This window comes from Folsomia candida, unplaced genomic scaffold, assembly GCF_002217175.1.
Source record: "Folsomia candida strain VU population unplaced genomic scaffold, ASM221717v1 Fcan01_Sc004, whole genome shotgun sequence".
NCBI lineage: Eukaryota > Metazoa > Arthropoda > Collembola > Entomobryomorpha > Isotomidae > Folsomia > Folsomia candida.
Window position 1 is genome coordinate 1,775,938 of NW_019091196.1, and position 18,840 is coordinate 1,794,777.

Below are 18,840 nucleotides of genomic sequence, written 5' to 3' on the forward strand. Positions count from 1 at the left end.
TTATTAAGCTTACATGAATATATGTAATGGCCAATGTAGTGTCAATGTCTTGATAAAGTTATGTAGGATAAAAAGATTTTTCAGTAATAGCAAAAATCATATTTCGCAATGACATCAGACAACGCAAAGTGTCTGATATATAAGGAGAGTAGGCAATTTGCAATATTCTACTGCTGTTTGTCATCTCTAATTAAGGGTGATACCGACATCCTGAAAAATTACGCTACTAGATACAATATATCAACCTAACTGGTAAACAATTGGAATTATGAATGTACGTCAGAGGCGTCGGATAAGCCCACCAAATCCAGCCAGCGTTCCATATAATTATGACGGACAGATCGAATCAATAAACTTTGTGAGATTTGTCATTCTTAATTAAAATGAGGGGTCAAACACACATTGAAACGATTTAAACTCCATAAGTCGATGACTTATACGTTAAGCTATTAGTACAAAAATAATCATGTATGGTTATCTTTATTTTACTGGGAATATCATGACAAGTTAATATGAACCTTACCCAAACACTATCGTTTGATAATTGAATAACTGCGTGAATCTGATTAAGTAGACGCTCATAAATTACAAATTACAAATCTTGATTCCTAATTTCTTATGTTTTACTTGTCTTTAAGATTAGATAAATTTGAGAAGACTATCGCATAAGTGTACGTATCGCGTAAGTGTAAAGTGACAATATGTATGGGTATATACTTACATAGTCCTGGGTCCGGTTAAAAATAGGCAAGAAAGAAATACGGTAAAAGAATATTTTACACAAGTTTTCCTAAACTAATTAGGTGAACTTGTTCCTGCTACATAGGATTTCGTAAAAAATTGCTAAAAAATTTGCAAACACTTGATTACGAAATCTGTATCAATTTAACGGGACGAACTTACATGCATTTAAATGTATATACATATTTCCAAGTGATACATTCGTAAGAAGTACATATACAAATTCTACATTCGAGAACGTTTTCCATCTTGAAAAAATAAAAATAAAATGACCACGATTGATTCAGTAAAAATGCAAACGTAACTTAATAGCTGAACGTATTTTGTCCTGATTATTACTGTACATATGCCTACCCTTTATGTTCAGGAAACTACACAAGTTCCCACGAACAATCGATACAGGATACTGCTTGATGAGTAATTATTTGTCAAGTTTTATTATGCATTCACTTAATGATATGTCCAGTAAATAAAATAAACAAAGGTAACTACAGATGCATGATTAAGTGCGCCACTGTCATAGCATTTCAGGACAATGACAAACGTTATGGGTGGAAATTGGTAACAATGGTATCGTATATTCCATAGGAGATCGACACGATTTCTATGAATTTTTCACCTTTAATTGTACATAAATGATAAATATCACAAGGGTTATTTATTAGATACATGTCGCCATTGTGGTAAAGCTGACTGGATTTGATGGGCTAATCCGACATCTCTTACGTAACTAACCAATTTGACCAAGGTATTTTATTTACTTACTTTTTTGGGGTGGATGAACTACTCATAATTCTATTCATATGTGACCAGTTGCCGTTGCAAAATTTAGTATAAATTGACCACACTTTTCTCAGGTTTAAGCTCAAAAGGGAAAAGATATCAGAACAGGAATCCTGTAAACTGCTTACCTTATTCAAATTAAAGTCCAGGAAGAATTGTGATGAATATGAATAATGTGGGAATTCGGAATGGTATTTGGCGACAATTATAATTCATTCGAATTACTACATAATATTAAAATATTGATTAATTTAATATACCTTTTCATAGTGTACATTTTAAACGCCGCTGATGGAGGCGGTGGGGATGGTGGCAAGGGCGGCGGCAAGGGTGGCGTTTGTAGCGGCGGCGTCTGTGGCGGCGGCGGCGGTGGTGGTGGCGGGGGTGGCGGCGGAGGCGGTGGTGGTGGCGGCGGCGCTGGCGACAGGCGCGGCTGGAAGTAATAGAGATCTTGAGAGGAAATATTGCAACATTTGAATAAATATTGTTTCACATAAAATTATCAAATAATTCTTAAACTATTCCTGTACACATCTATCGACTTCATTTAAAAATTACAAATCGTGCAGTACGTTTCATAAAGACAAACAAGGTTCATTAAGATTGTTAAAAGTATTTAATTGATGGCAGTTTATGCATAACTCCTTAGAATTCCTTATTGGGGAACCGTCTTATCAATCTATGAATGATGCTCCAGAAAAAAGTCCCGAGTGAAATGTTGTGTTGTTATTTGGAGATGTTATCAAAGTAGGGAAAGTGGCAGGATGTCACGTGTCAAAAAGTTTTGTGGATGATTATGTGGGCCTGGAATGGATAAGGTTGCAGTTATTTCGGTGTGTGGGTAAATTTCTAACTAATCAAGAGTTATATTTCGCAACAGTGAAAGCAACTGGGAGAGGACAATTAATTAGCACCGCCGCTGGTCAGACCTCTAATTATGGTAGGTCTGCCACCCTACAAATTATATAGTTAGAAATTGATCAATTATATGATAATTAAGCTATTTAAAGGCACAACCAAACCTTGCTGACTAGAATGCATGTAAATCACTGTCTTGAAGATATGGGGGTTAGAGAATATTTTTCATGTTTCAGTTCTACCACCATCTCTCCCCTGAAACAACTATGAAACCTATTGTATCGAATTTAAATATATGTAACTGAATTATTAGCTAACCGTTTAAGCATTTTGTTAAATAAATTCTAGCAAGTTATCTATAGCTTACTTCTTAATCTTAGGATATTCAATTTACTTATTTTAAATTAACTAAATTCATCAATCCATGTACTTCCAATCTGTTAGCATTGAAACATTTTGTGTGTTTACTTTTCCGTCAGAATTGTCTAAGCAGTGTCGCTTTATATCATAGTTGTGGAAATCAAGTGTATTAAATTACTCGTGATAAGTTATATCTACAAGTTATGTAACATTAATGCATACCATGAGTCATACTATTGCTTTGTTGATAATAATATGTACATACATACATACATATCGTCGCTGTTCGTGCAAAAGTTGTCAAATTGTTTTAAGCCTTAAGAAAAGACTATTTATTACGCATATAAAATTATGTTAGGCTTAAATCTGTCCGACAACTTTTGCACGAACAGCGACAATATGTGGCTCAGCGCGTGTGGTAATCTATATTATAATTTCGAAAAATCCGTAACGCTGAATTTTCCGTGACATTCCAGCATTCTGATTGGCTGTTGGCAGTTTGCCTGAGCCAATCAGAGAGCAGGATTAATAACGACGTTCTTCAATAAGGAGTTAGGTTCTGGTTTTCGTTCTGGTTCTGGTTCTGGTTCTGGTTTTGGTTCTGGTTCTGGTTTTGGTTCTGGTTTTAGTTCTGGTTCTGGTTTCCGTTTTGGTTTTGGGTTCTGGTTTTAGTTTATGGTTTTCGTTCTGGTTCTGGTTTTCGTTCTGGTTCTGATACCTGGGACCCTGTAGGGTGACCCACACTGGTTTTTTAAACTCATCGTATCGGGCTGAAATTTGGTATGCAGATAGCTGGTGGCTTCTAATGGAAGAATGCGACACCCAAATGGGAAAATCTTCAGTTGGGGTGACCCTGTTGGGTGACCCACACTGGTTTTTTAAACTCATCGTATCGGGCTGAAATTTGGTATGCAGATAGCTGGTGGGTTCTAATCAAGGCATACTAAGACCATTTATTGCACCCACTCGTCACAAATTTGATGCGTTTGAGCCACCTTACGATGCGTGGGTCGACTACTAAAAGTCTCCACGCATCGTCAGGCAGTTCTGTCGAAATCCATCATCATCATCATCATCATCCACCAGTGTGGCAATGGTAAGTGGTGGTGGTGGTTGGTGATGGTGGTGGCTGTTGTTTACTTTTTTTTGTAAAAATCAAAATATCACATGGTTTTCTATTTCGTGAACAAAGGAAAACGTTCTGGTCTCTATATATTATACTACCTCGATGGTTCTAATGGAAGAATGCGACACCCAAATCGGAAAATCTTCAGTTGGGGTGACCCTGTTGGGTGACCCACACTGGTTTTTCAAACTCATCGTATCGGGTTGAAATTTGGTATGCAGATAGCTGGTCGGTTCTAATGGAAGAATGCGACACCCAAATGGGAAAATCTTCAGTTGGGGTGACCCTGTTGGGTGACCCACACTGGTTTTTCAAACTCATCGTATCGGGTTGAAATTTGGTATGCAGATAGCTGGTGGCTTCTAATGGAAGAATGCGACACCCAAATGGGAAAATCTTCAGTTGGTTTTTTCAAACTCATCGTATCGAGCTGGAATTCGGTATATTGATAGCTGGTGGGTTTTAATGGAAGAATACGACACCCAAATGGGAAAATCTTCAGTTTGGGTGACCCTTTTGGGTGACCCACACTGGTTTTTTTAAACTCATCGTATCGAGCTGAAATTTGGTATGTTGGTAGCTGGTGGATTCTAATGGAAGAATACGACACCCGAATGGGAAAATCTTCAGTTGGGGTGACCCACACTGGTTTTTCAAACTCATCGTATCGGGTTGAAATTTGGTATGCAGATAGCTGGTCAGTTCTAATGGAAGAATACGACACCCGAATGGGAAAATCTTCAGTTGGGGTGACCCTGTTGCGTGACCCACACTGGTTTTTTTAAACTCATCGCATCGAGCTGAAATTTGGTATGTTGATAGCTGATGGATTCTAGTGGAAGAATACAACACCCGAATGGGAAAAAATTCAGTTGGGGTGACCCTGTTGGGTGACCCACACTGGTTTTTTCAAACTCAGCAAGTTAATTAGTGGGTTGCAACAAAAATATATGTAGTCCAAATGGAAAACCTTTTACTCATGGAGACCATGTTAGATGACCCCAATATTTCTAAACTGGCGTGTACAAAGTTCGACGAGGTTCTTTCAATACTACAATGTAATAAAATTTAGATATTATGTAGTTCTGTTCGTTGGCCCGTCTTGGGACGGGCTTATAGGCTAGTAATACATAAAAACTAAACGGTGCAGATAATGATCATAGTGGTTTGCATTAAACCCATCAAGGCAAAAAAAACCAGTGCAATTTGTGCACTGCGGAAAGATGGGTGTTCATTCATAAATGTGTGTATAAGCGGTGTCAGGATGCACAGATCTGGAAATCAAGTGTGAAATATTATGTATGTACTTGCGACGAATTTGCTACAGTAAACGAGTCATATAATTGTAAAGCCTATATACAAATGATGGGATAGTAGATTATTGCATGAAACCATATCATACATACATATTTACAACTCCAGGCAAAAAACATTGCAATTTATGCACTGTTAAGAGATGGTGGTACAGGTTAATATATTTTTTTTATGCCATGAAACAGCTTGCACATTTGACCTTCATTGATGATTCAATATGTATGTAAATAGTAACTTGAATGAAGACAAGTATGTATTTACAGGATGTTTTAGTGACTGTATAATTATAGGGGGTAAAAAGTTTAATTAAAATCTGTTCTGTTTATCAGTCATTGGTTATTTTTCATTGGTAAGTTTTTATTTTTGTATAAAAAAATTGTGTTTTCTAGGAATTGTCCCTCGCGAAAGTAAAACAATTAGAGAGTTAAATTTTAGAAAAATAACTACTACAATTTTTGTTGACAGTTCAGTGAAGTCATTTTACATTTAATTTAATGCAATGTGCAAAATTGATATTGTTATGCAGTGGTGGGATCGAAGGTTATTTGGTGGTCATTACAATTGGTTTTTTTTATACTGAAAGCATAATTAATAAAGTTGGTTAAAAAATTGCTAAAAATTGTTTAACTATATCCGAAGAATATTGTTAATTGTTGTTTCATTATTAAGAAGGGAATGAACCACCTTTTCTCTAAGATACTTTACGTTCGCCTGTCTGTTTGTCTGTTATTTGGAGTGTTTTATATTCTTTTTTGAATATTGATGCCTAATTATTAAATTATGTCAGACTTCGCCAGTTGACCATGTACATGAAAGGGTCGCACTCGCAGCACCAAAGTCATGAGGTCAAAGGTCGAAAATTTTTTAAATTTAGACTGATTTAAACCCTTACATATTTATTAAGGGTTTCGCTCCTTAGTTAAATGCATTTGCAACTGGTCATGTTCCCTATCCTACAATTTTACATTGGGAGATAGATTTCATGCCATGAAAATACGTGGAGCTGGCTAAAGACTTACCTTATCACTGCATATCGATATCTGTTCGAACTGTTCTGCATTGCAATCAGTGAGTTTACTGAACTTGACTAATTCACAGCTCAATTGAATTCATGGTGTAGTGAGGAAATTCCTTTCCAGAAATTAAAATATGGCAGGTAAGTTATCATTTTAATTATTTTCAAAAAATTTATGAAAACGATACAGCTCCACACTGTTATTGATTGATTATACTTTAATTGGTTGATATAAAGTAATGTTGGAATAGATGCATAATATTATGCATTGCAGTATTACTGTACGGCTCACTATTTTACTATGTAATGAATATTCGACAAGTTTATTAAGCATTTCCCACTAAGTAGTAGGGTTTGATCAGGTTTTTTTTTGTAAGTATGTATTTATGACATAATATTTGTGGCCAATAAATCAGCTTTAATAATAATTATAATATACGTGTTGAAATATTCGACATAAATAGATATATACGTTGATTATCAATTTATCTAACATTGAAAATGCATAATAACATAGGATTCATGAAACAAACAAATATTATAAAGGGGATCATTTTATTTTTGAAATGACAAAATATTACAGAAACTGATAGAAATTTTATATTTCAGGAGGTAACGGTGGTGGTGGTAATTCTTGTTTAATAAGATTTTTAATCATAAATATTTGGTTAAACACACAAAATTTCATGACAATAGGCGGAGGTGGTGGTGCTGGTGAAGGTGGTCAAGGAGGTGGAGGGTTTGGGATTGGTGGAGGTCAAGGAGGTAGAGGTGGTGACGGAGGGGCACCGGGATGTAGTGGTCAAGACGGTCAACCTGGAACTGGGGGAGGGGGTGGGGGTCAAGGTGGGAGAGGTGGTGACGGAGGAGCACCGGGATGCAGAGGTCAAGACGGTCAATCTGGAACTTGGTTTGGGGGTGGGGGTCAAGGTGGAAGAGGTGGTGATGGCGGAGCACCGGGATGCAGAGGTCAAGACGGTGAACCCGGAACTGGGTTTGGAATTGGAGGGGGTGGGGGTCAAGGAGGTAGAGGTGGTGATGGAGGGGCACCTGGATGTAGAGGTCAAGACGGTCAATCCGGAACTGGGTTTGGAATTGGAGGTGGGGGAAGAGGTGGTGATGGCGGAGCACCGGGATGTAGAGGTCAAGACGGTCAACCCGGAACTGGGGGAGGGGGTGGTGGTCAAGGTGGGAGAGGTGGTGATGGCGGAGCACCGGAATGCAGAGGTCAAGACGGTCAACCTGGAACTGGGTTTGGGATTGGAGGTGGGGGAAGAGGTGGTGATGGAGGGGCACCGGGATGCAGAGGTCAAGACGGTCAACCTGGAACTGGGATGGGAGGTCATGGGGGTCAAGGGGTTTGACGGCTCTCATGAAAGTATTGAGAGGGGTAGGAGTTTGGTATTTTTCTTAAATATTAATTGTCAATTTTACGTTCATAAATTGAATTGTTGTACGCATTTTGTCAGTAACATACAGTGGTGGAATACAGTTTTTGCTAATTGAGGTTGTGCTTAGAAAAATATAAAATATTTTTTGAAAAAATTCGATTTTTATTTAAATATGTATTGAGATAAGTTTTGTTTTACACATTCACTGTTCAAGTATGTTGTGCGCTTTAGTAAAAATAAAATAATATTAATTAATAGTAGAATATTTAAGTTTTATTTATGGATTGCATTTGACATATGATAAACGATATGGAAAAGCACTCATTGATACGCCTTTAATTGCCATCTACATCCATGTCGAAATATTCGACGTAGATAGACGTACAAAGAGCCAATTATAAAATATTTGACACATTCTGAATTTTCGATAACCCTGACATAATTTTGCAAGTAAGGCCGTTATCGAAAAAAATAGTCAAAAAGTGGACACCCCTCCAAGACCCTCAGCAATTCCAGTCAAGGAGTTTCAGTCAAGAAATTTGCCCCCGCAGGCTGCTCCCTTGGCTAAAACGACATAAATTATTTATTTTTAAATATAGTTCCAAATATTTGTTATGGTCCTATAATCAAATGATGTAACTCCGCCGACCTTTTTACTCTATCTTGCATCCCGATCATTCAAACTTAATGTTTTAAGCAATTTAAGCTTGAAATTTCTAAAACTATTTTAAGTTTCGAAAACCGGCATGGGCTATATTTTTAAGGCGGTCATTGTGCTTTTCCCGATTCCTTCTAACACCGAAGGCCTGACCTCACGAGCCGTATAATTTACATTGACCCTGGGTAGCAACATACTATACGATCCGCATTTCCAATATTTGAGGAAAAAATAGAAAAATATATACCCTGAAGGGCAACAATTTTGAATATTTATGTTTGAAATGGGAAACATAAGAACAATGAGTGAACCAAATTTGTAAACTATTGGATCTTTCTATACCCACTAAAGTTTAGGATCAAAAGGGAAAATCACATTTTTATTTAGTTAATAAATTACTTTTCAAATTAGCAAAACATACGTGCTTATAAGTTAGTACTTATATAAAACTTTCGAATCATTTTTCAAAAAATAATAGTACTAATCTTTGTACTTGTGAGATTTCGTTAGGCGTTTGTTGATATTGCATATTAAAGTAGTTATAGTTTTTGAGCGTCTAGTTAATCAGATTTACGCAGTTATAAACAAGCGATAGTGTTTGGGCAAGGTTCTTGTTCACTTGCCATGATATTCCCAGTAAAATAAAGATAACCATACATGATTATTTTCGTACTAATTATAGCTTAACGCATAATAAGTCATACGGAGTTCAATGTATGTATGATCAAAACGTTTAACCTTTCCTTTTCATTGGGAATGACAAATCTCACAAAGTTTATTGACTAGGTATGTCCGTCATAATTATTTGGAACGCTGACTGGATTTGATGGGCTTATCCGACGCCTCTGACGTACATTCATAATTCCAATTGTTTACCAGCTAATAAGTTGATATATTGTGGTAGCGTAATTTTTCAGGATGTCGGTATCACCCACATCAATTAGAGATGACAAGCAGCAGTAGAACATTGCAAATTGCCTACTCTCCTTATATATCAGACACTTTGCATTGTCTGATGTCACTGCGAAATATGATTTTTGCTATTACTGAAAAATCTTTTGATCATACATAACTATATCAAGATTACATTGGGCATTGCATTCATACATATATGTAATCTTAATAAGAAAATGCATAAAGGAAATCATTCACGCGAATTGAGTTATTGTGTGAATTTTCTTAATGAGAAATTTTTTTAAATTTAAAAGGAATACATTTCTGAGATACATACATCATGCGAGGAAATGATACTAAAGATGCCATTTGACAAGTTTCAACCGTTGTAAATTATAATTAAGAAAGATGACAAATGAAATAATTTATTATTTATTTGAGGATGTCTTATAATTTTTATTATGCAAAATAATCTATATTTTTTCGATACAGGTACATATGTACATATGTATGCAACAAATACAGTGGTAACAATAAATATATTTATTTTGTTGATTTTGGGCTTGAAAATCAACATCTTTGAACAAAGATTATTTTATGATGGATAATGCTACTGAGCTAATATGCATATATTCTTGAAGCTTATGGTCTAAACTAACTGATCAAGAAGTAAAATTGCGAAAAATAATGCATTAGCCAAAAAGTTGTCCTTATCCCGTAAGGGTCTTTGAATAATTTGGTCGATTTATTTTGAATGTTTCGAAGTATTCCCTCTGTGGTCACCCATAAATCTTTGGCAATATATGCAGAAGAGGAATAAATTACATAAGTGAGCCATTTTGTATTTTGATAAAAAAAAGTCTTTCTTATTTCTTATTCTACAAGATATATGAGAAAAACAAGCGACCTTTTTCTAGAGAATCATTCATAGATTGATGAGACAGTTCCCTAATAAGTAATTCTAAGCCGTTATGCATAAACTTCCATCAATTAAATACTCTTAAAAATCTTAATGAATCTTGTTTAGCTTTATGAAACGTACGGCATGAATTGTAATTTTTAAATGAAGTCGATAGATGTGTAAAAGAATAGTTCAAGAATTATTTGATAATTTTAAGCGAAACAATATTATTCAAATGTAGCAACATTTCCTCTCAAGATGGATCTTCATTACTTGCTCCCGCCTCCACCCCCGCCGCCACCGCCGCCACCGCCGCCGCCACCACCGCCGCCACCTCCACCACCCCCACCGCCTCCATCAGCTGCGCTTAAGATGTACACTGTGCAATGGTATATTAAATTAATCAATATTTTAATATTATATAGTAATTCAAATAAATTATAATTGTCGCCAAATACCATTCGGACTTCCCAAATTATTCATCTGCAAAAAAAATTATTAATAACATATCTGTATAGGTATTCGCTATAAATAAATTTTCCATAAAATGTTTGGCTGGTTACCTTTCAAAAAAAAGTTGATCACAATTCTTTCTGCAGTTTAATTTGAATAAGGTAAGCAGTTTACAGGATTCCTGTTCTGATATCTTTTCCCTTTTGAGCTTAAACCTGAAAAAAGGGTGCTGAATTTATACTAAATTTTGCAACGGCAACTGGTCAGTTATGAATAGAATTATGAGTAGTTCGTCCACCTCAAAAAAGCAAGTAAATAAAATAGGTTGGTCAAATTGGTTAGTTACGTAAAAGGTGTCGGATAAGCCCATCAAATCCAGCCAGCTTTACCACAATGGCGACATGTATCTAATAAATAACCCTTGTGATATTTATCATTTATGTACAATTAAAGGTGAAAAATTCATAGAAATCGTGTCGATCTCCTATGGAATATACGATACCATTGTTACCAATTTCCACCCATAACGTTTGTCATTGTCCTGAAATGCTATGACAGTGGCGCACTTAATCATGCATCTGTAGTTACCTTTGTTTATTTTATTTACTGGACATATCATTAAGTGAATGCATCATAAAACTTGACAAATAATTACTCATCAAGCATTATCCTGTATCGATTGTTCGTGGGAACTTGTGTGGTTTCCTGAACATAAAGGGTAGGCATACAGTAAGCAGGACAAAATACGTTCAGCTATTAAGTTACGTTTGCATTTTTATTGACTCAATACTGGTCATTTATATATTTTTTCAAGATGGAAAACGTTCTCGAATTAAGTTTAAGCGTACATAAGTACTGGTTCGATTAATTCAATCAGAAATAAATGACAATTACATCAAAAACCATTTACACACGACGTGTCGTACTCTTATTTTAAAAACGTAAAATTTTAAGATATTTTAATTTTTAAATTCTGATTTTCAATTTTCCGATCCTGATGATGATGTACAAATTTGACATCGATATCTTGGTCAATAAAATCAATTATTGAAAAAATTCATCCCACTATGTCCAAAAATAACTATGAAAATATTTACTTGAAACATTCATCTTTGTGGCTTCTGGGAAATTAGCGATACTCGATTTTCTTCGTGTAGGTGTAAACTAAGTCACCATCATCGGCGACAATTAGTCGATGCTTCGACTATTCCATACTCATAGAATAAATAAAAAAACATCCTATTTATTTAGCATTCTACACAAAAGGTATCCCGAAAAAACTGATTTCAAAGTAGTCATGTATGCTGATCATCATATGTACATACACAAGCCGGAACTGTGGTGTGCAAACAATTTATCAACTCTAGCTAGGCGTTATCTAAGGAATGGTCCGATGAACTCAATAAATGACAGTTACAAATATCATAAAATAATTCATATACCTTCTAAAACGTTTAGCATAGTGAGGTATTTCATCTGGAAATGCAAATCTTTGGACAATGACAACAATTATACATCTTATATATGTATAAGTGACCAGTATTTATGATGGTTTGAAAAATTTAGTATAAATTCAGCACCCTTTTCTCAGGTTTAGCCTCAGAAGGGAAAAGATATCAGAACACGGATCCTGTAAATTTCTTACCTCATTCAAATTAAACTGCTGGAAGGATTGTGATCAACTTTTTTTGTGAAAGGTAATCAGACAAACATTTTATGGAAAAATTATTTATAGCGAATGCATGGATATATATGTATATTTAATTAATAATTTTTTTTACAGATGAATAACTTGGGAATTCGGAATGGTAGTTGGCGACAATTATAATTTATTTGAATTATTACATAATATGAAAATATTGATTAATTTAATATACCTTTTCATAGTGTACATCCTAAACGCCGCTGAAGGAGGCGGTGGCGGCGGGGGTGGTGGTGGCGGAAGCGGATTTACTGGAAGCGGATACAAATAATTGAATAATGTTGGGAAGAAATATTATAAAATACTTGAATAAATATTGTTGCAATTAAATTTGATTTTTCAACGATTCTTTTATTTCGCGATCTCATTAATAAACTTATTGGTCATGTCCAAAACATAAATTCGCACCTTGCAGGTGGTCACAATGCATGTTAAAGTTTTTAGAGGAAAATGCCCGCAAGATTCGCCTTTTACTGAATATTTAGTTTATTCAAATGTCGCAAATCATCAGTTTACACTGCATGCTTTTCAGATCAAGACACAATTAATTTTGAATACACACATAATAACATAATCTCAAACATTTTGAAGTAATATAAATACAATTTCCGTGTCAATATCGCTTTTTTGTGATAATTGGCGATTGTATCGAGTGAAAAACAATTAACGGATATGACGAGTAAACCGGTGGGGATCAATCTTATCCGCAGACATTGTTAATTTGCTGGCTCATTGTTCCTCCCAAATTGGGAGGAACGATAACTAATTTCAGTGAAGGAAACTCGTTCACTTTAAATATTTTGTGCATAATTGTATAAAGGCAATTTCACCCACTTTGTGGGAATGTGCCGACAAATCTTATCGAGTAGGTGGGGGTAACGGGTTGAAATGAATTATTATATTAAGTATATTTTCATTATCACGTCATTTATTTTGAAATAAGCATGCTAGGTTTACAATAGTGTATAAATAATAGTATGCTGCAATTCGAATTTATTCATAGCACCAATATTTACATAACATCCTCTACTGATTAATGTAGTTGATCTTATGACCAAGGAATGAGTAATTAATTATTTTCCAAGTTTCTTGCAACATGCATACATAATTATTATGAAATTTGCGATGTATAAAAGAAGAGAATTATATGTATCACTATTTGACAATAAGATAGTGAGAAGCACAATGGACGGGAATTGGTCACCGCGTTGAACGTGCAGTTAAAAAATAATTATTTTTTTATTAATTGCATAACGTTTGTACATATGTATGTATGACGCATAGATACCCAGAGTTCAATGCATGATCAAAAACTTTGGACAATGATGGCATCTTTCTCATCTAACATTCATTACCGATAAGTACATATGTGGGTTGGATTGAGTGCTGCAAACTTTAGCATAAATTGACCAGGTAAAATTAGGAAGCAAACAGTCATCTGAACACTGTATACCGTATCAGACGAAACCGCTAGGAGCAATTGTGATCAATTTTTTTTTGTCTAAAAGGTAATCCGTAAAAAAGATAATGGGAAATTTGTTTATAACTTGAGTTGACATAATTATTTTTCTTGTAGATGCATAATTTTGGAATTGGGAAGGGTATTTAGCGATAATATATTTATTTGATTTAATAATCATATAGTATTTATGATAAAATGTGGTAATTGTGATGTGCATATAGAAAACATCTTATTTGCTGGAGAGGGCGCCGGTGGGGGAGGTGGGGGAGGGGGTGCCGGTGGGGGAGGAGGGGCCGGTGGGGGAGGGGGTGCCGGTGGGGGAGGAGGGGCCGGTGGGGGTGGGGGTGGTGGGGGTGGTGGAGGAGGAGGAGGGGGTGGGGTGGAGGTGGTGGGGGTGGAGGGGGAGGTGGTGGGGGTGGCGGCTCAAGCTAATGATTGTTCAAAGTAAATATTTAAGTGTTTCAATAAATATTGATTAAAATTACAAATAATTCCTCAACCATTTTGAAATCTCACTTAACAAGAAATTATTCCTCACATTCCATACCCTTGTTGTCTCAATGTGCAACTTAAAGGCAATTTGTTTATGATTACATAAATATATACATATGCATTTATACTAAAACCTGGGCAAAATACATGAAGATCCAGAATTTCATTGTGGTGGGGTCGCTAATCGATCAGTCATGATCCTTTTGTTACTTATCGCCAACTCGGCGAGCGAAGTGTACGCGACATTTGTGTCTCGACGACAGTATCCACGTAAATTTAATGGGTGGAGATAAACTAGTACATTTTATTGATCAAATATATGACAAAAATTCCCCACGACATAAATGTCCTCGATGTCGTATGATGAATAAAATATATTTTTAAAAATTAAACTAAAATAAATTTACGTGGGCACTATTGTCACGTACACTTTTGTGGAGGAGCCAATGTTCTGTGATGACGAGCGAAAAGCATGAAAACAAAACTTGAGAATCATTTTATGGCAGTTATTTATTCAGTTTATCTATGAACTAAGGTTACTCTGCATGAGTACTTAATTCCTTTACATGTGGGCTATCAACTCAACTCGTGGTCAGAAATGAGTAATTGACAGAAATATGTAACCACTGATAATATTATCATTAGGAGGGTAGTATGGAATTCATCATATGTAATCTGAATTGTACGACCATACAAAATCTAGGATTTATGATAAGCACACATCATTCACTTGGCCTAACATCTATAAACAAGATGTCCACCCCAGCCAACAACAATGAAAGTGATTCAAATTTTAATAGCAAAATCAGGACGAGGCACATCATTTCTGACGACATTTCCAAAGTTGTCTCCCATCTGTCAAGTTATTTCTGTCGGGATGAATTCACCCTCGGTCTGTGGCCTTCGGACGACGTGTTGGTTGACTTGGAGTGGATTCTGGAGAAAATAATTTCTCACGGATTATGCGCTCTTGCAGAGGATATCGAGACACTTGAGGTATTTAACAAGTAAATGTAGTAAGTGACCAACTAAGAAATCTAAATCTTAATTTGCAAAAAAATTTAATAAGATTGTTGGCGTCCTGTGCTGTTACATTCAAACCATGGACGAGGAAATTCTTCCATTCTCCAAGCTCAAGAGATACGCAATGAAGATCAACTTTGGTCTGAATACGGTCGCCGTGAAGAATTCGAATTTCTGGGAAGTAATTAACGAGTCCCAATATTTGCACGTTTTTGCCTTTTCCGTTCACCCAGATTGGCGGAACGCCGGAGTCGGGACGCGACTCGCAAAGGATGCCTTTTTCTCCGATGAAATCCAGACAGGGCCGCATATCCTGGCCTCCATGTTCACAAGTCCGCACGAAAATCGGGAAAGGGCTCGGATTCAAGGAAATGCCAGAATCAGTTGTGAAATACGATACGCTGTCATGGGACGGAAAATTAGTGTTTGACAGTGAAGATCTGAAGAGGCAAGTGGAAGGGGAAAGTTGTGAAATTTTGTGGATGGATTTGAACACAATTTTAAAATGAAGACTTAATTGTATAGAATCTGTACCAAAAAAAGTCTTACACTTAGTAAATACGTATTTAAAATTTTGTCATAAATTAAATAAGGAAAATAAATGGTTAAACTAATAATAATTCGCAAAAAAAAGTATATTTTACTTACTCAACATCTTTTCATGCCTTACAATAACTTTTAACAATTAAATAATCATATAAAATAATTTATTTATTCCCTTCGACCTCCACCGTCTCCTCCCTTTCCACCCTTGAAACAACCTGTTGAAATAAACGAACCCCATTAAATCATAACAACACATCTACTTACAATTTAAACATTTAACTTAATTGTTCATTTTAACAAATAATAATCACCCGAAAAGTACGGCGCGGTCAGAGTGGCGCTAGAAGCCACGAAAACGAAACGATTTTGGTTTTCCACACTAACAAACAATGCCACGTCCTGGCTCGCCATCGTTCCAATTTGTTCCTCCCTTTCCTCCTGGAATTTTATATTTATTTAGTAAGTCAGTACAATATTAAATTGTCATAACTAATTATTTAAATTCAGTTTGGCTACCATTCACCGAGGTGCTCCAGCAGGTCTTTCATATCGCCATCTTCAAAAAGTCTCCTTATCCTCAAAAATACTGTCCGATAATGGTGACGATTTTTTATCTCGATTTTGATTATCATCACAGTTATCTGGATCAGAATGATCATCACCTATCTAATACGTTTTGTATGTATGTGCATAATATCGTCAATTTCATATTTGATTTCAATTTCTTCTTTTTTCACATAAACTTGACCTAATTAAAATTATCATGAATGGTATTATTTTTCAATGTGAAAATTTCAAAGATATGTTTCCTAAATTGGATTCTCACCTGTTGGTTTAAATCGTAAATTATGCCCAATTTTGACAATAAATGGTGCCAATTTACCATAAAAAACGTCCACTTGACGATAAACGGAGGTACACTCGGGACAAAAACTGGTCGTTTCTGAATTACTGTCAAGAAGATTCCATTTCGAAAATAAATGTAAATTTTATTAATTAATTATAAAACCAAATCGTATAAAAAATATTGGTTGATACGTATTTATGTATTATCGCAAATTTAAAAAAATGAAACTTTATTATTATTTTTTAAATATCAGTAGCAAATTAACGACTGCAAACCTAAATTAATCCTGAGTGTTAGTGAAGGTCAAAAGTTGAGTTAGATTTTTAGTGAAACTCACATTATTTATGTATGCTCAAGGTCAAAGGTGTCCAACAGTGTAAAACTTGCAGTGTTTTTTCTGCAAAGTTTTTTTTGCTTGGATGGGTTTGATGTAGTTTCATGCAATCCATTCCATCATCTTTATTTAGCCTTTTAGTATAACTTGTGGCCTGCAACTATCTATCGTGAGTATTTTATTTTACACCTGATTTGCAGAACTGCACATTGAAAGTGCTTAGACAATTCTGACAGGAAATTAAACACACAAAATGTTCCAAGGTAAAATATCCAAGAAATTGGAAATATATATATATATCGACAAATTTCCACTAATTCAGAATAAATTAAACATTCCAGGAGGAAAGGGAGGAACAAATGGGAACAATGGCGAGCCAGGACGTGGCATTGTTAGTGCGGAAAATAAAAATCTTTTCGTTTTCGTCGCTGCCTGCGCCGGTCTGACCGCGCTGTACTTTTCGGGTGATTATTATTTGCTAAAGTGAACAATTAAGTTAAATGTTTAGATTGCAAGTAGATGTATTCTTATGATTTAATGGGGTTCGTTTATTTCAACAGGTTGTTTCAGGGGTGGACAGGGAGGAGACGGTGGGGGAGCTGGGGGGCAGCGTGGGGAAGATGGGGGTTGGTTTTCCGGAGGGAAGGGAGGGGATGGTGGGGGTCGAAGGGAATAAATAAATTATTTTATATGATTATTTAATTGTTAAAAGTTATTGTAAGGTATGAAAAGATGTTGAATAAAAATAAAAATATGTGCAAATTTTTGCGAATTATGTACATAATACGTATTATTAGTTTGACTATTTTCTTTATTTAATTTATGACAAGATTTAAGATACGCATATTTAATATAAGACTTTTTTGGTAGAGATTCTAAGTCTTAAATTTATAAAATGGTGTTCAAATCCATCCACAAAATTTCACAGCTTTTCCCATCCACCTGCCTTTTCAGATCTTCACTGTCAAACACCAACTTTCCGTCCCATGATAATGTTTCGTATTTCACAACAGATTCTGGCATTTCTTTGAATCCGAGCCTTTTTCCAATTTTCGTGCTGTACGGACTTGTGAACATGGAGGCCAGGATATGCGGCCCTGTCTGGATTTCATCGGAGAAAAAGGCATCCTTTGCGAGTCGCGTCCCGACTCCGGCGTTCCGCCAATCTGGGTGGACCGAGAGGGCAAAAACGTGCAAATATTGGGACTCGTTAATTACTTCCCAGAAATTCGAATTCTTCACGGCGACCGTATTCAGACCAAAGTTGATCTTCATTGCGTAACTCTTGAGCTTGGAGAATGCAAGAATTTCCTTGTCCATGGGTTGAATGTAACAGCAGAGGACGCCAACAATCTTAAATTTATAAAAATTAAAAGATTCCTTTTTTGACAATATTTAATTAGTAAATACCTCAAGTGTCTCGATATCCTCTGCAAGTGTGCATAATCCGTGAGAAATTATTTTCTCCAGAATCCACTCCAAGTCAACCAACACGTCGTCCGAAGGCCACAGACCGAGGGTGAATTCATCCCGACAGAAATAACTTGACAGATGGGAGACAACTTTGGAAATGTCGTCAGAAATGATGCGCCTCGTCCTGATTTTGCTGTTAAAAGTTGAATCACTTTCTTGGCTATTAGCTGGGGACGACATTTCGCTCTTAAGATGGGACACAAAGAATTTGTGCTAATGACAAATTTTGGATGACTTTATATGATCGTCCCTTTCAAGCCGTATATCAGTTAATGGTGAATAAAATTCGCTTTCATGATTGCTCTGCGTTATAACCATAAAGTTGATAACGCTCATGAGAAATAATTACTCATCAACGTAAACATGGGTTCTCATGTGATTACATGAATAACGCAATTACAAACACGTTGCAAGTTTTTTGCATGCTCTTCACTTATCCTACTGCTAAAAACATGACGGACTGGTTG

At 35.8% G+C, this 18,840-nt stretch overlaps 3 protein-coding genes and 5 long non-coding RNA genes across 16 annotated transcripts; 5 read left to right on the plus strand and 3 right to left on the minus strand.

The window, feature by feature from the left end:
- Window positions 1-14: 14 nt before the first annotated feature.
- LOC118435414 lies at window positions 15-1,897 on the plus strand. Its single transcript, XR_004834738.1, has 3 exons — window positions 15-1,489; window positions 1,599-1,715; window positions 1,795-1,897. It is a non-coding gene; the product is annotated as an uncharacterized LOC118435414 (long non-coding RNA).
- A 3,372-nt stretch (window positions 1,898-5,269) lies between these two features.
- Window positions 5,270-7,851, plus strand: LOC110848271 (PE-PGRS family protein PE_PGRS16). Of its 6 annotated transcripts, XM_035851316.1 has the most exons (5): window positions 5,406-5,475; window positions 5,572-5,646; window positions 6,281-6,338; window positions 6,807-6,824; window positions 6,894-7,851. In XM_035851316.1, exons 3-5 carry the CDS (start codon window positions 6,332-6,334, stop codon window positions 7,559-7,561), a joined length of 693 nt encoding a protein of 230 aa, XP_035707209.1. In that variant the 5' UTR covers window positions 5,406-5,475; window positions 5,572-5,646; window positions 6,281-6,331; the 3' UTR covers window positions 7,562-7,851. The 6 variants fall into 6 exon arrangements, with proteins under 6 accessions (XP_035707206.1, XP_035707210.1, XP_035707209.1 ...); XM_035851313.1 differs by lacking the exon at window positions 5,572-5,646 and having other exon boundaries at window positions 5,270-5,531; XM_035851315.1 differs by lacking the exon at window positions 5,406-5,475 and having other exon boundaries at window positions 5,512-5,646.
- Window positions 7,852-10,381: 2,530 nt separating this feature from the next.
- On the minus strand, window positions 10,382-10,986 carry LOC110849523. 3 transcript variants are annotated; one of them, XR_004834724.1, is made up of 4 exons: window positions 10,841-10,986; window positions 10,605-10,709; window positions 10,500-10,524; window positions 10,382-10,420 (listed from the first exon to the last, which is right to left on the minus strand). It is a non-coding gene; the product is annotated as an uncharacterized LOC110849523 (long non-coding RNA). The 3 variants fall into 3 exon arrangements; XR_002547833.2 differs by having other exon boundaries at window positions 10,793-10,901; XR_004834723.1 differs by lacking the exon at window positions 10,841-10,986 and having other exon boundaries at window positions 10,605-10,743.
- A 1,052-nt stretch (window positions 10,987-12,038) lies between these two features.
- Window positions 12,039-13,918, plus strand: LOC110849436. Its single transcript, XR_002547818.2, has 5 exons — window positions 12,039-12,191; window positions 12,278-12,302; window positions 12,382-13,704; window positions 13,773-13,797; window positions 13,880-13,918. It is a non-coding gene; the product is annotated as an uncharacterized LOC110849436 (long non-coding RNA).
- Window positions 13,919-14,657: 739 nt separating this feature from the next.
- LOC110849090 lies at window positions 14,658-15,792 on the plus strand. The gene is made up of 2 exons (XM_022096467.2): window positions 14,658-15,146; window positions 15,220-15,792. The coding sequence occupies exons 1-2, from the start codon at window positions 14,805-14,807 to the stop codon at window positions 15,601-15,603; spliced, it is 726 nt and encodes a 241-aa protein (XP_021952159.2). The 5' UTR covers window positions 14,658-14,804; the 3' UTR covers window positions 15,604-15,792.
- Window positions 15,793-17,005, minus strand: LOC110849091. Of its 2 annotated transcripts, XR_004834809.1 has the most exons (5): window positions 16,904-17,005; window positions 16,546-16,670; window positions 16,236-16,467; window positions 16,031-16,157; window positions 15,793-15,934 (listed from the first exon to the last, which is right to left on the minus strand). It is a non-coding gene; the product is annotated as an uncharacterized LOC110849091 (long non-coding RNA). The 2 variants fall into 2 exon arrangements; XR_002547778.2 differs by lacking the exon at window positions 16,904-17,005 and having other exon boundaries at window positions 16,546-16,876.
- A 14-nt stretch (window positions 17,006-17,019) lies between these two features.
- LOC118435496 lies at window positions 17,020-17,521 on the plus strand. Its single transcript, XR_004834808.1, has 3 exons — window positions 17,020-17,163; window positions 17,242-17,364; window positions 17,461-17,521. It is a non-coding gene; the product is annotated as an uncharacterized LOC118435496 (long non-coding RNA).
- A 172-nt stretch (window positions 17,522-17,693) lies between these two features.
- LOC110849328 lies at window positions 17,694-18,627 on the minus strand. Its single transcript, XM_022096731.2, has 2 exons — window positions 18,311-18,627; window positions 17,694-18,253 (listed from the first exon to the last, which is right to left on the minus strand). The coding sequence occupies exons 1-2, from the start codon at window positions 18,551-18,553 to the stop codon at window positions 17,789-17,791; spliced, it is 708 nt and encodes a 235-aa protein (XP_021952423.1). The 5' UTR covers window positions 18,554-18,627; the 3' UTR covers window positions 17,694-17,788.
- Between the last annotated feature and the right edge of the window lie 213 nt (window positions 18,628-18,840).